The sequence below is a fragment of the Rutilus rutilus genome (genome assembly GCF_951802725.1).
Source record: "Rutilus rutilus genome assembly, chromosome: 14".
NCBI lineage: Eukaryota > Metazoa > Chordata > Actinopteri > Cypriniformes > Leuciscidae > Rutilus > Rutilus rutilus.
The window spans coordinates 2,681,990-2,695,779 of record NC_140219.1 but is presented as its reverse complement, the minus strand read 5'-3'; the positions used below and the strand labels follow the sequence as shown (position 1 = coordinate 2,695,779).

General features: G+C 38.6%; 1 protein-coding gene across 1 annotated transcript in view; it reads left to right on the top strand.

Moving 5' to 3' along the window:
- The window catches only part of trpc3 (transient receptor potential cation channel, subfamily C, member 3), a 56,552-nt gene that overhangs the window by 35,319 nt on the left and 7,443 nt on the right, over positions 1–13,790 (top strand). Inside the window, exons 7-10 of the mRNA XM_084431069.1 lie at positions 767–1,000; positions 2,367–2,631; positions 5,957–6,152; positions 12,837–13,043. Coding sequence (XP_084287195.1) covers positions 767–1,000; positions 2,367–2,631; positions 5,957–6,152; positions 12,837–13,043 — 902 coding nt within the window. The remainder of the gene's footprint in view (positions 1–766; positions 1,001–2,366; positions 2,632–5,956; positions 6,153–12,836; positions 13,044–13,790) is intronic.

Sequence of the window (13,790 nt, the reverse complement as noted above, 5' to 3'; positions counted from 1 at the left end):
GAGTGTTAATTTTAGGCCCTGTTTGTACATTATGAGTTTAGGATGTTTAGTCAAAGTGTGAGTTTAGAATGTTCATTTAGAATGTGATTCTAGTGCTCATGCTAGTGTAACATTGGTAAAGTGTGTGTGTGTGAAGGTTGATTATAGTGGTGACGGTTGAGGGCTCAGCTTGACCTCTGACCTTCTCGCTTCAACACCAGCTCCTGTTCTCACTGAATCCTCTGGCTTCTCTCGTGGGAGTTTGGTGAAGTAATGGATTTATACTTTTGGAGATTAAATCACAGTTCTATCCCAGCATGCTTTCCGTGACTGATTAAATTGAGCGATGTATTACTTGGATTTCCTTCGGCATTCTTCTAACTTGGATTTCAAATTAAAGTGCAATGCAAATGTAGTTCATCGTTTTAACAGAATTTGCTGAGGCTTCATACAGAAAATTATCATACAGTGATTTCCCTGTCAGACTGTGTTCTCCTCCAGCTCTTTGATTGTCTGATTCATTTTCTCTGTCTCTTTATCTCTCTCTCATCTCTTATGTCCTCATATCTAATATGAAAACACATGAGCTCAGTCCACAATCAGTTGTGCTGCTTTTTCTGCACTTTGATTGTCTTGTCTGATCAACTGGGAAAATTGTACAATCCCATGGCGTTCACCACAAGAAACAATTTAGATTAAGTTCTATTTTCAGCCACACCATAACAGCTGATAATGAAAAATGTGGTGTTTTCATGGTTGACCATCAGAATCGCTGTGTTTTCTGCAGGAATGATGTGGTCGGAGTGTAAAGAGCTGTGGACGGAGGGGCCGAGGGAATACATCATGCAGCTCTGGAACGTTCTGGATTTCGGCATGCTCTCCATCTTCATCGCCGCGTTCACCGCGCGGTTTTTCGCCTTCATGCAGGCCATGAAAGCCCAGGAGTATGTGGATGAGAATATCCACGCCGCAGACCTCTCGCTGGTCACACTGCCACCAGACATCAGATACTTCACATACGGTGAGGAGAGTCTGAGCGCTGCTGTCACTCCGAGAGAATGTCTTAAAGGGGCAGTGTGTCATTTTTAGCGGCATCTAGTGGTGAGGTTGCGAACTGCACCCAACAGAAGTTACGGTGGCCAACAGGAAGTGATGTCATCGTCTGAGAGAGCAGAGAGTAATCATCAAGATCATTAAAGATCAAGTACATGATTCTTTAAAATCATGGCACACTGATAGACCGATACATCAGCCTGATTAATTAGCTAACATTTAGACGAACCACTGTTCCTCTAACTCTTTCAGCTAGAGACAAGTGACTTCTGTATTATTAAAACTATAGTATGAGCTCATCGAAATTAAAAGAACACTGATACTAAAATAACTAAAACTAGACTTTTTTTTCTTTTACTAGTAAAAATGAAAAACAACAAAATTCTTAAAACTTTTACTAAAATTAAAGTGAAAAATAAATTAAAACATTAACAAACTATATTGTATCAAATCAGTATATCCGAGATTCTAAATCAACACTGGACGATAATAGATCATCTTAAACATTTGCTCATAATGCTCACTGTGACAAGCAATCCTTGTATTTGGCCAAAAATGAAAGATCAATTACATTAATATTTTAAAGGAGTGGTATAATGCCCTTTTCACAAGATGTAAAATAAGTCTCTGATGTCCCCAGAGTGTGTGTGTGAAGTTTTAGCTCAAAATACCCCACATATATTTTTATATAGCATGTTAAAATTATCACTTGATGGTGAGCAAATACGCACCGTTTTTGTGTGTGTCCCTTTAAATGCAAATGAGCTGCTGCTCCCGGCACAGGGGGCGGAGCTTCAACAAGCTTGTGTCATTTTACCTCACACACACATGCACTGAACATTTCAAAAACGTTTAGCCTTTTATGTTCAAACCGGAGTCAGAAAGATGGAGAGACTCGAGAAGAAGTGACGACATGTAGAAGCAACAGGACATTTCTGAATGGTTAGTTGATGAATTTATGTATCTGATGTGTAGTTATCTTCTAGTCATTGATTAGCATATTCTGTCTTGATAATCTTGATAATGGGGTTTATGTAAATTCTAGGGTTGGTGATGTCACTAACCCGGGAGGAATGTGGTGTAGTCTCTACCAGCCGTTTGTTGTAGTCCTTAAAAAGAGATTTCTGTAAAAGCAAATATCTCCCTTTGCTTTGAACTTTGAGCGTCGTAACTTTGCAGATGTTGTTTATGATCAAACAGCAACATTACATACTAACTAAAGTTAGAAAAGTCAAATCATAATCAACCACCCCTTGGCACACTGATAGACCGATACACCAGCCTGATTAATTATCTAACATTTAAACACACTACTGTTCCTCTGACTGTTTCAGCGAGAGATAAGTGGCTTCCGTCGGACCCTCAGCTGATCTCCGAGGGCCTGTACGCCATCGCTGTGGTCCTCAGCTTCTCTCGCATCGCTTACATTCTCCCGGCCAACGAGAGCTTCGGGCCGCTCCAGATCTCCCTGGGGCGAACCGTCAAGGACATCTTCAAGTTCATGGTGCTCTTCATCATGGTCTTCCTCGCATTCATGATCGGCATGTTCATCCTCTACTCATACTATCTGGGGGCAAAGGTCAATCCCGCCTTCACCACGTGAGTGACAGTTATTTACAAGAGAATACTATTTCAATCTTTCTACTTCAATATTTCATGTTTATTTACCATTTCTTTGTAATTATTTGTGAAATTTACTAGCAATTTTTGATTGACAAAAACTGGTCTTGGATTTACTTTCACACAATTTTCAGTGTCCATGTTCTGCAAAATATATTGTTTGAGGAAACATTACTTCACAAAAATATGTACAATTAGGGATGTGCATAACTACATATTTTCAAAACGCACTAGTTGAGATAACCAGGTGTAAATAGTTTAATAGATCACGTCTACCAGACCACATGTTCTTGTACTAGTCGACCATCCTGACACACTTAACACATATTTCTAAGTACTACCAAATAATAATCATTTTAATATCTTAAAATAATTTTACATTTTTTCTTTTTTTTTTGTAATATTTTTAAAAACATGTTTTTCTTTTTTTTCTTTACTTATTCTAATTGTTTTTTTAAATCAAAATCAAATGAATTTTTTTTTATTTAAAAATTAAGATTGTTTAAAAAATGAAAATAAATCATTTTTAAGCAATTTTTTATATATATTTTATAACAGGTTTTTTTAACTATTCAAATTTTTACATTATTTTTTATTTCGAAATTAATATTAAAAATATAAAATTATAATATTTAATTTATCTTTTTAGATTAAGATTATTTGTATTTATTTTGTTATGGTTTTTAACCATTTTACAGTTGAATTTGTATTTTTTAATTACATTTTTTAACTATACAATAATTTAATAAAAAAAAAAAATTTTTTAAATATTAAGATTATAAATAGCTTAATTCAAGTGAATTCCTTTTTTTCACAGTGAATTTCTTTTTTTGACTGAGTATGTTACTCCTCACAGTGTATGTGGCCGTACATCTGTGTAAGATGGTCGTCTGCTTGAACATGTGGTCTCTCAGGTGGAGATACAGTGAAAGTGTCAGTCCAGTGAAATGAGCTCTTGGTTTTCCCGCATCAAAAGTGCTGGAGCTCATTTCACAGCAGGGTGACTCCGACAGGACGAGGTTTGTTTCGCAGCGAGCGAGAAGTGATGAAACAAGTCTGACAAGTCAGCTAATGTATGTACTCAAACAATAGAGCACATCATTCTGAGCAGAGGATGTTTATTTACACCAGAAAATACATTTACATTAATGTCATTCTCCTACTATCCCAGCGGATTTTACTTAAAAATGTTGAAATGTTACACCGTTGTCCATTTTACTCTCTAGTACTTACTTACAGTAATTGGGTGTTTTTTTACTCACACCAACCACTAAGCCAGTTCATATTTAAAGTCAACATGAAACAGTTGTAATTGTTAGCTAAAACTATTTATTTATTTATATATATATATATATATACTAATTTTCTTTCAGTTATTTGCCAAGGCAGCATTTTTCAAGTTCTAAAGTTACTAAATTGATTGCTGTGCTGTACATTGAAGCTGTAAAGAAAAAATTATATAAAATTGACAAAAACATACAAAAATGACTTAAACTTGAAAATATAAAAATAAAAGCTAATTCAAAATATCAATAAATACTATAATAGTATATAAATAACACTGGCACTAAAATAATTTTAACTAAATCATCTAAAAATAAAAGTTAATAAAATCTACATAGACATTTTAATAATAAAAAAACTAATAAAAATTTTAACTAAAATTAAAGTGAATTTAAAAAATAAGAAACAAAATATTAAAACTATAATTGTATGATCTCATTGAAACTAAAAGAACACTGATGCTAAAACAAAAACAAAATAAACATTCACAAACTTTATATACTTATTTTATTAAAAAAAACAGAAACTAATAAAAAATGACAAAAACAACAAAATTACTACAACTTTACCTAAATTAATGTTAAAATAAAATAAAATAAAAATAAATTAAAACATTAACAAACTATATTTTGTTGTGTTGTAATTGTTAGCTAAAACTAAAACTATTTTTAAAAAACATTTTCAGTCATTTCAATTTCAGTTACAATTTTTTATATATACTAATTTTCTTTCAGTTATTTGCCAAGGCAACATTTCTCATTTTTTCAAGTTAAAGTTCTAAAGTTACTAAAAACTGAAATAAAATTTATTAAAGCTGTAAAGAAAAAGTTATATAAAATTGACAAAAACATACAAAAATGACTTAAACTTGAAAATATAAAAATAAAAGCTAATTCAAAATATGAATAAATACTATAATAGTATATAAATAACACTGGCATTAAATCAAAATCTGTGCACATTATTCCAAACACACAAAAAAAGCTTGTTTTATAAATATTTAATATATTGCTCTCTGCCTCTGAAATGATTTTACTTTTCTACTGATGTTACAATGTGCTTTAATGTTTCATAGAGACACAATCCAGCTAATTCCTGAAGATAAAATACACTTTTAAAGGGGTGGTTGATTATGATTTCACTTTTCTAACTTTAGTTAGTGTGTAATGTTGCTGTTTGAGCATAAACAACATCTGCAAAGTTACAACGCGCAAAGTTCAAAGCAAAGGGAGATATTTATAGAAATCGCTTTTTAAGGACTACAACAAACGGCTGGTAGAGACTACACCACATTCCTCCCGGGTTAGTGACATCACCAACCCTAGAATTTACATACCCCGCCCCTTGAACACGATTTATAGATTATCAAGACAGAATATGCTAATCAGTGACTAGAAGATAACTACACATAAGCTGCATAAACTCATCAACTAACCATTCAGAAATGTCCTGTTGCTTCTACATGTTGTCACTTCTTGAGTCTCTCCATCATTGTTCGACTCTGGTTTGAACATAAAAGGCTAAAAGTTGTTGAAATTTTCAGTGTGTGTCTGTGTGAGTGCAAGCTCTTGAAGCTCCGCCCCCTGTGCCAGGAGCAGCAGCTCATTTGCATTTAAAGGGACAGACACAAAAACTGTGCGTTGTAAAAATATCTGTGGGGTATTTTGAGCTAAAACTTCACACACACACTCTGGGGACATCAGACTTATTTTACATCTTGTGAAAAGCATTATACCACCCCTTTTAAAAATAAAGCTTATTTTTTGCTATGTGTGATTCCATGAAGAATCTTATATTGCACAAAATGTTTTTTTGTTTTTTTTGTGGATCTCCAGATTATTAGCAGGTTTTTTCACTGGTGAACCAAAAATGGTTTCGCTTTTCTGGCACCTTTGTGTTTTTGTGTGCACATCTTTTTCTTGTTAAATATCAGTCTCGCATCACATTACTGATGTACAACGTGTTAGCGAAGCTTCATGTTGACTGTAAACACTCTCTTCCCTCTCGTCTGTGTTCACAGGGTTGAGGAGAGTTTTAAAACGCTCTTTTGGTCCATATTCGGGCTGTCTGAAGTGTCCTCTGTGGTTCTGAAATATGATCATAAATTTATCGAGAACATCGGCTACGTGCTTTATGGGATCTACAACGTGACCATGGTGGTGGTTCTGCTCAACATGCTTATTGCCATGATAAACAGCTCGTACCAGGAGATAGAGGCGAGTTATTTTCCCACGCACTATTTTCACTTGAATTAAGAGTTCAGATTAAAATCACCAACGCCGAAACTTAAGAACAAGTTCATCATAATCAAGATTTAAAGTCCCCCTGTGGTGAAAATCCAGTTTTTAATGTTGTTTATGTCTATGTGGTGTTTTTAATAAGCTTTAAGTCAAACCAATAAAAAAAAACACTCTCGACCCTGCCTGCACTGCCAACTACCGCCCAATCTCTCTTCTTCCATATTTCAAAACTCCTTGAGCGTCTAGTTCACGTACACCTATCACAATACATATCCGTCAACTCCCTCCAGAGGTGGGACAAAGTCATTGTTATGCAAGTTACAAGTAAGTCTCAAGTCTTTGCCCTCGAGTCCCGAGTCAAGTCGAGTCAAAGATGAGGCAAGTCCCGAGTCGAGTCAAAAGTCAAAGCCAACAAGTCTCAAGTCGAGTCCAAAGTCCTACCATTTTAGTTTCGAGTCATTTCAAGTCCTCTTACCACAGAAATAAAATGTATACAAATCATGTACGTCTGTAAGATTTGTATTTATTTAAACCTCTTTTTATACTTTGATTTATAATCAAATACAGTAAAAAACAGAATTTTATTTTCACAAAAAATGCTTGTATTTCAACAGCATATTGCACTAGAACAATGCACAGCATGCAGCTTCAGTCCTGTATTGTATTAACCTCATATTGCAAAACAGTTTAACTTTCAAATAGACATGGGTCGTTTTAGCCTAAACCTTTTTAAACATGTCATCAATAAAATCCTCACTCCTCAAAATTATCACTTCTGAAAAACTGGACCAACCTGATAATATAATTGGAATGCGTGTTGCAGTGCGTATGCGGTGCAAGACCAGCACGCGCAATAGTGCTTTCACATAATGCTGCGTTTGCAGTGCGTGATCCGCGGCTGTACCACAAATACATACTCACTATTTGTATTTCAAATCCAGAAGTTATTAGCATCTTTTATTAAAAAAAATTTTTTTGCCAGCATTGCGATTCTCTTTGTACACACGTATACACTCTTTAATAGACGTATTCACGTTTAAATACATTTTAAACAACGTATTATTTAATGCATTACTCTTATATAATTATATATTAAGTTGCTCAAACAAGTGGTAAAATATTTAACCATGTACTTATATTAAAATCGCATAGCCTACATTTTAAATTAAAACTTAAAATTGACAAAAACAGCAGACTCATACTCTTTCTTTTGCATAATTTAAATCTTTATACAATAAATCTCGCATGTCACAAAGAACTTGTTTTTCCACCTCCACGAATGAGACGAGTGTTATGTTGCCTTGTTGAAATATGTATTTTCCCTTGATTTAGGCTACCCCGGTCTTACGTCTCAGCATTGCGATTCTCTTTGTACACATATACACTCTTTAATAGACGTATACTATGCACGTTTAAACACAATTTAAACAACGTAGGACTATTATTCAATGCATTACTTCTACTTATATTAAGTTCCTAAAGCAAGTGGTCAAATATTTAACCATGTAGGCTACTTATATAAAAAAAACAGCCGACTCTCATGCCTTTTATTTTATATTTAAATTAATACAATAAATCTTGCATGTAACAAGGAACATGTTTTTCACCTCCACGAATGAGACGAGATTTGCTCATTATGTCGCCTTGTTGAGGTAAATTGTAGTTTTCATTGCTTTACCCTGGTCTTAAAGTGAAAATAGTATTTAATTAAATACATTTATGGTGAGATTACTACATTTTATTTAATTAATCACATTTATGGTGAAATTACTAAATTTTTAGGTCAATCTGTGTTCATGTTGACCACGAAACATGCGCTGTCACTTTAATTCAGCGCGTGCAGCACATGTGCAGCACAGCAGAAATAGACTCGGTGCGGAAACGATCGCGGCACTGCTGTATACGCACCGCACCTGGAACGGATCGACGGACTGCAACCGCGTGCAGTGTGAAAGCTCTAACCTGTTAACATGGGTACGGAAAAAAATACGCACCCGCTGGCGCATACGCACTGCAAACGGAGTATGTGTGAAACGGGCGTTAGATGCTGTCGAATCAAAACAACGTGGGACTACAGTGATTGGATGTCGTGCAGGCAGCGCGCGTGCTCTCTGCATGCATACAGGTGGTGCACATTTTTTTCACAGATGCAGATAAACTGAGAGCGGCGCGGCCATGTGGACATTTTTCCCCCCAGTTTTCATGGGAAGTAGCAAGTCTTCTCGAGTCAAAAGGCGCAAGTCCAAGTGAAGTCACGAGTCATTGATGTTAAAGTCCAAGTCGAGTTGCAAGTCTTTGTACATTTTGTCGAGTCGAGTCTGAAGTCATCAAATTCATGACTCGAGTCTGACTCGAGTCCAAGTCACATGACTCGAGTCCACACCTCTGACTCCCTCTACCCCCGACTCTAATCTGGTTTCCGTCCTTTCCATTCCACGGAGACTGCTCTCTTCACTGTCCAGAATCATCTGGCCAACTCCTCTCATGCTGGCCTCTCTTCAATTCTCATTCTCCTTGATCTCTCCTTTGCTGCCTTTGACACAGTTGATCATCCCATTCTCCTCTCCACCCTTTCCAACCTCGGCATTTCTGGAACACCCCTTAGCTGGCTGCACTCATACCTATCTTCCCACACCACTGCTGTTGCTTTCAACAGCTTCACTTCTCCCCCCTCCCATCTGACTGTTGGTGTTCCCCAGGGCTCTGTCCTCGGACCCTTGTTATTCTTTCTGTACACCTCACCTCTTGAAGCTCTAATTTCTTCATTTAATTTCCCCCACCATTTATTTGCTGACGACACCCAGATTTTCGACGACACCCTTCATCCTTTTTTTCCCCTCCCGTTCTACCCCCCCCACCATCTCATTCCCTCCCATGTCCCTCATTCCGGTTAACTCTGTTCGCAACTTCAACGTCATCTTTGACGCTTTCAAACCTCGGCCACTACACACACCTGTCGATTCCACCTATTCAACATCCGCAAAATACGCCCCTCCATCTCTTTCTCTGCCATTAAATTCCTGGTTCATGCCCTCATCTTCACCCGCCTCCTTCTTGGCCTTCCCTCCTACGCCTTCACACCACTACAGAAAATTCAAAATGCCTCTGCCCATATTATATTCAACCTACCCCACTCCTCTCACCTCCCCTCTTCCCCACCAGCTACACTGGCTCCCTGTTTACTATCGCTGCTTATTTAAATTCCTTACCGTAGTCTACAAATCCCTCCATGGTCTTGCCCCACCCTACCTGGCTGCACTTATCACCTACTATGTTCCCTCCCGTCCCTTACGCTCTCAATCTCTGCTGTCCCTCTCGGTCCCACCCTCGCCCTGTGCCCAATCCCGTTTCCCTCCTGGCTCCCCTTCAGTGGAATAAACTCCCACTCCATATAAAACAGTCCCCTACACTACGCAGTTTTCGCTCCTCCCTTAAAACTCATCTTTTCACCCTAGCCCATCCCACTGCATATCCTAGCCCCTAACCCCCGGTCAGGACTCTGCTTGCTTGCCCAACCCTGCCATAGCCTCTGTTCTCACTGTAGCACCACCCTGCTTACTCACCCTTGCCCAATAAACGTACCTTCTTCCTTCAGCCTTTTCTTTTCAATGTACCACTTAGTTTAAAAATGGTTTAGCGCTTTGGTTAAAGGTGCTATATAAATATAAATAAATAAAATATTTAAATTCATAAGTCGACACCATTGTTGAGTATTTTCTCCTTAAAACTGCAGTGAACCAAAGACAATCTCAAAAACACGCTTTGAAATCGCTGGTGTTTCTGACGTCACAAACTACCTTGTAACCAATCAGATCAACGTGTGATCGTCAACCAGTGGATCTCTGAGCTGAGTGAGTGAGTGGAGGCGGGGCTCATTTGCAAATTCATAGAACCGCGCATACTAAATGAGGCAAGGGTGTCGGGTTACATTCAAGCTATTTTAAAGGAGTCATGACCTCGTGTTACCTTGGATACCCAACGCTCTATTATAGTCTTTCAGGCACTTCTAAAAAAAAAAGTGGAAAAAAAATAAACACAGAGCTCCTCAGACCCTTATTTCTAAAGGCATTATTGTCTCGTGAGATCTGATGCGATGTTTTGGCTGTCGTGGACGGTCATTATAATAATGCAAATGAGGGGCGCGTTGATTGGTTGCAGGAAGGAGGGGGGTTGACAGCGCAGGTAACTCTTTAGCATATCATTACAAACTGACATAATGGCGCAAGTTGTCAATGAACCAGACCCTGCCGCGACCTAATCATACCTGCTTTACTTTTATTTCGTGTAATTTTCAACGTAACGGCGTTGCATGCTCGTAGTTTCTTTTGCCCTTGATCAGTGAGGCGATACACAGCGCGGGCGCCTCCGCATTTACGCGTGTATTGAGTGTGCGCTCCGAGCACAGGATAACAGCTGACAGGACAAGAAAGTCAGTTTTTCTGAAGTGAAAGACTTTATTTCACCGTACACTAATGTCACTGTCTGGTAGTTCCTATTGTGCTGGGGTTTCTGAAGTAGTCATAATTCATCTCTCATAACATAACATGCTCTAAACACGCACGCAGAGTGGAAAAGGAAGAGCGGAGGCGCGGGGAGCAGAGCGCAAATTTGAACTAAGATATATGCGATATGGTCTAGCAAACAGTTTTAGCCACTGACCATGGACTCCTGTACCATCACTACTGTTGTGTAAAACAAAGTGGAAAGATGTGGATAGCATTCGTAGAGTCCATTCACCGTGTTTATCTCGAAGCTAACGTTACATACAATAGCCGCATTAGCAGTTAGCTGAGGTTTGTTAACGTACACACAGTAGAGCAATAAAAACACAGTCTTACCGTTTCAATTTCAGGCAGGTCTCTGATGGTGGGGATGGCACCTTTTCCCAAACGGAGCTTCGAGGCCAACTTCGCCTGATATTGTCCCAAATTACTAAATGAATCCTGTGTAAAATGTTTAGCGCAGACACCAAACGTTAGGCCAGTTGAAAGGGTTGTTGGGACAGCGTCATTAAAAATGAATTTCATCCACTGATCCCTGATAGTTTCGTCCGTTTTGGGTAGAGAAAACACATTAGAATGCTGTTTATGGCGGTCACCCACAGAGCAACGCAGGTGTGCACTTGGTTTCTCCATCTTTCTTTACCGAATGAATATGAGGGGGAGAGGGGGAGAGGGGTAGGGCGTGGCTTCCTGCTGCGCTGTCCATATATGGCATATCCTCCACCGTCGTGACGTCAAGCCAGGGTAGAAATCAAAATCTCGTATTTGAGTGCGCGTGCACGTGGGATATTTTACAAACCCTGAGGTAAACAAACGCTTCACTTTTAAATATCGGCTTCCCGGCCAGTGTATAATCGTTAGGCAATCATAACATCCCCAAATTGCTAAGGCTGTCCCCGAATAAACTGTTTTTGCTAACGTTTCAGAACATTATTAAAGACCAGATAACTTTGAACGAACATTTTGTTAACATCACTGGAAGAACGTTAGTTCATAACTTTGAGAGAACCTTTCCAGAATATTCTGATAATGTTCCCCGTTAGCTGGGAATGGCATCAAGAACCATTTTTGGTTCCCCAAAGAACCCTTCAGTGATCAGTTCTTAAAAGAACCATCATTCTTAGTGTGAAGAACATTTGAGTAATATAAAGAACCTTTTTCCACTATGAAGAACCTTTCATTTCATTTCTTGGTTCTTCATGGAACCACAGATGCCAGTAAAGAACCTTTAATTTTAAGAGTATATTTGAGTTATAGATCTTTATGGGCTTCTTTGCCCAAAATACATCTGTAATCAGATCAAGCTTGTCCTCTGTGTTTCCACTAATCCTCCGGGAGAAAGACCCTGAGCTGCATGTTAAACACTGCTGTTAAAATGACTGTAATCTTTCAGAAGGATACGAGACGGGTTTCAGCTCTCGCTGAGCAATTACACTTGTGCAAATGGCCCGTACTTCAGATCTCCAGAGGAGAGGTGTGGAGACAGAAATGTCACAAACCCATTACGGCTAAAACAACAAAACACTGCAGATCAAACAACTAGTCGACCGCACAACATCACTACTCAGAATTATCCTGATCTCTCATCCTCACTCACTTAACTCAGATTTCTCAGGACTTCAAAGCTATTTGTTTTACATAAAAATCATTGTAATACTTTTTTTTTTTTTTTTTTAAGTTGAATTAATTTAATTAAACCTTTTTATATATACTGTGAGGAAAATAAGTATTTGAACACCCTGCTATTTTGCAAGTTCTCCCACTTAGAAATCATGGAGGGGTCTGAAATTGTCATCGTAGGTGCATGTCCACTGTGAGAGACATAATCAAAAAAAAAATATCCAAAAATCACAAATGTATATAAACTTTTTTTTTTTTAAGAATTCATTTTTAATGATTTTTTAACAGCTTAATTCAAGTAAAATCCCCTTTTTTACAGTGAATTTGCCTTTTTTTTTCTTTTTCTTTTTTGACTTCTTACAGTAAATGTGACTAAATGTGTGTGCAAAATGGTCATAAATACCAAATGCAACAGTTGAGCACTGAAGCAGCGGGGACAAACCCACGGGCCGAGAGCTTCCTCGTGTTCTGAGAGTCTCTGACCTCTGTCTGATGCTGTGAGGATTTCTGTGTGTTTAATACTGTGTGTTTCTCGCAGGACGATGCAGATGTGGAGTGGAAGTTCGCCCGCTCTAAACTCTGGCTCTCGTATTTTGATAACGGCAAGACTCTCCCTCCTCCGTTCAGCATCGTCCCGAGCCCGAAGTCCTTCTATCTGTGTGTGAAGAGACTCATGAACCTGCTCCGGTGCCGCAGACGCATGAAGAAAGATGTGGAGCTGGGCATGGACAACTCCAAATCCAGGGTGAGTGAGTGTGAGTGTGAGTGTGTGTGTGTGTGTTTGTGTGTGTGTTCATGTTTTTCTATCCCGGTGGGGACTTCAACCTGAATGCACACAGACTCATGGGGACTCGTGTCACAGTGGGGACCTAAACTGAGGTCCTCATGGGTAAACAAGCTTATAAATCATACAGAATGAGTTTTTTTGGAAATGCAGAAAGTTTTCTGTGATGGGTAGGTTTAGGGGTCGGGTTAGTGTAAGGAGATAGAATATACAGTTTGTACAGTATAAAAACCATTAAGTCTATGGAGAGTCCCCTCAAAGATAGTAAACCAGATGTGTGTGTGTGTGTGTGTGTGTGTGTGTGTGTGTGTGTGTGTGTGTGTGTGTGTGTGTGTGTGTGTGTGTGTGTGTGTGTGTGTGTGTGTGTGTGTGTGTGTGTGTGTGTGTGTGTGTGTGTGTGTGTGTGTGTGTGTGTGTGTGTGTGTGTGTGTGTGTGTGTGTGTGTGAAGAGACTCATGAACCTGCTCCGGTGCCGCAGACGCATGAAGCAAGATGTGGAGCTGGGCATGGACAACTCCAAATCCAGAGTGTGTGTGAGAAAGAATGTGTGAGTGAGAAAGTTTGTGTGTGTGTGTGAGAAAGAGTGTGTGAGTTTGCATGTGTGTGTGTGTGTGTGAGTGTGAACTTTTGAATGATGCATGATTTCTCTCCTCTATTCTCTCGCTCTGTCTCAGTTCTTCACCTTCGTTCAGAGTTTAAAGGATAAAC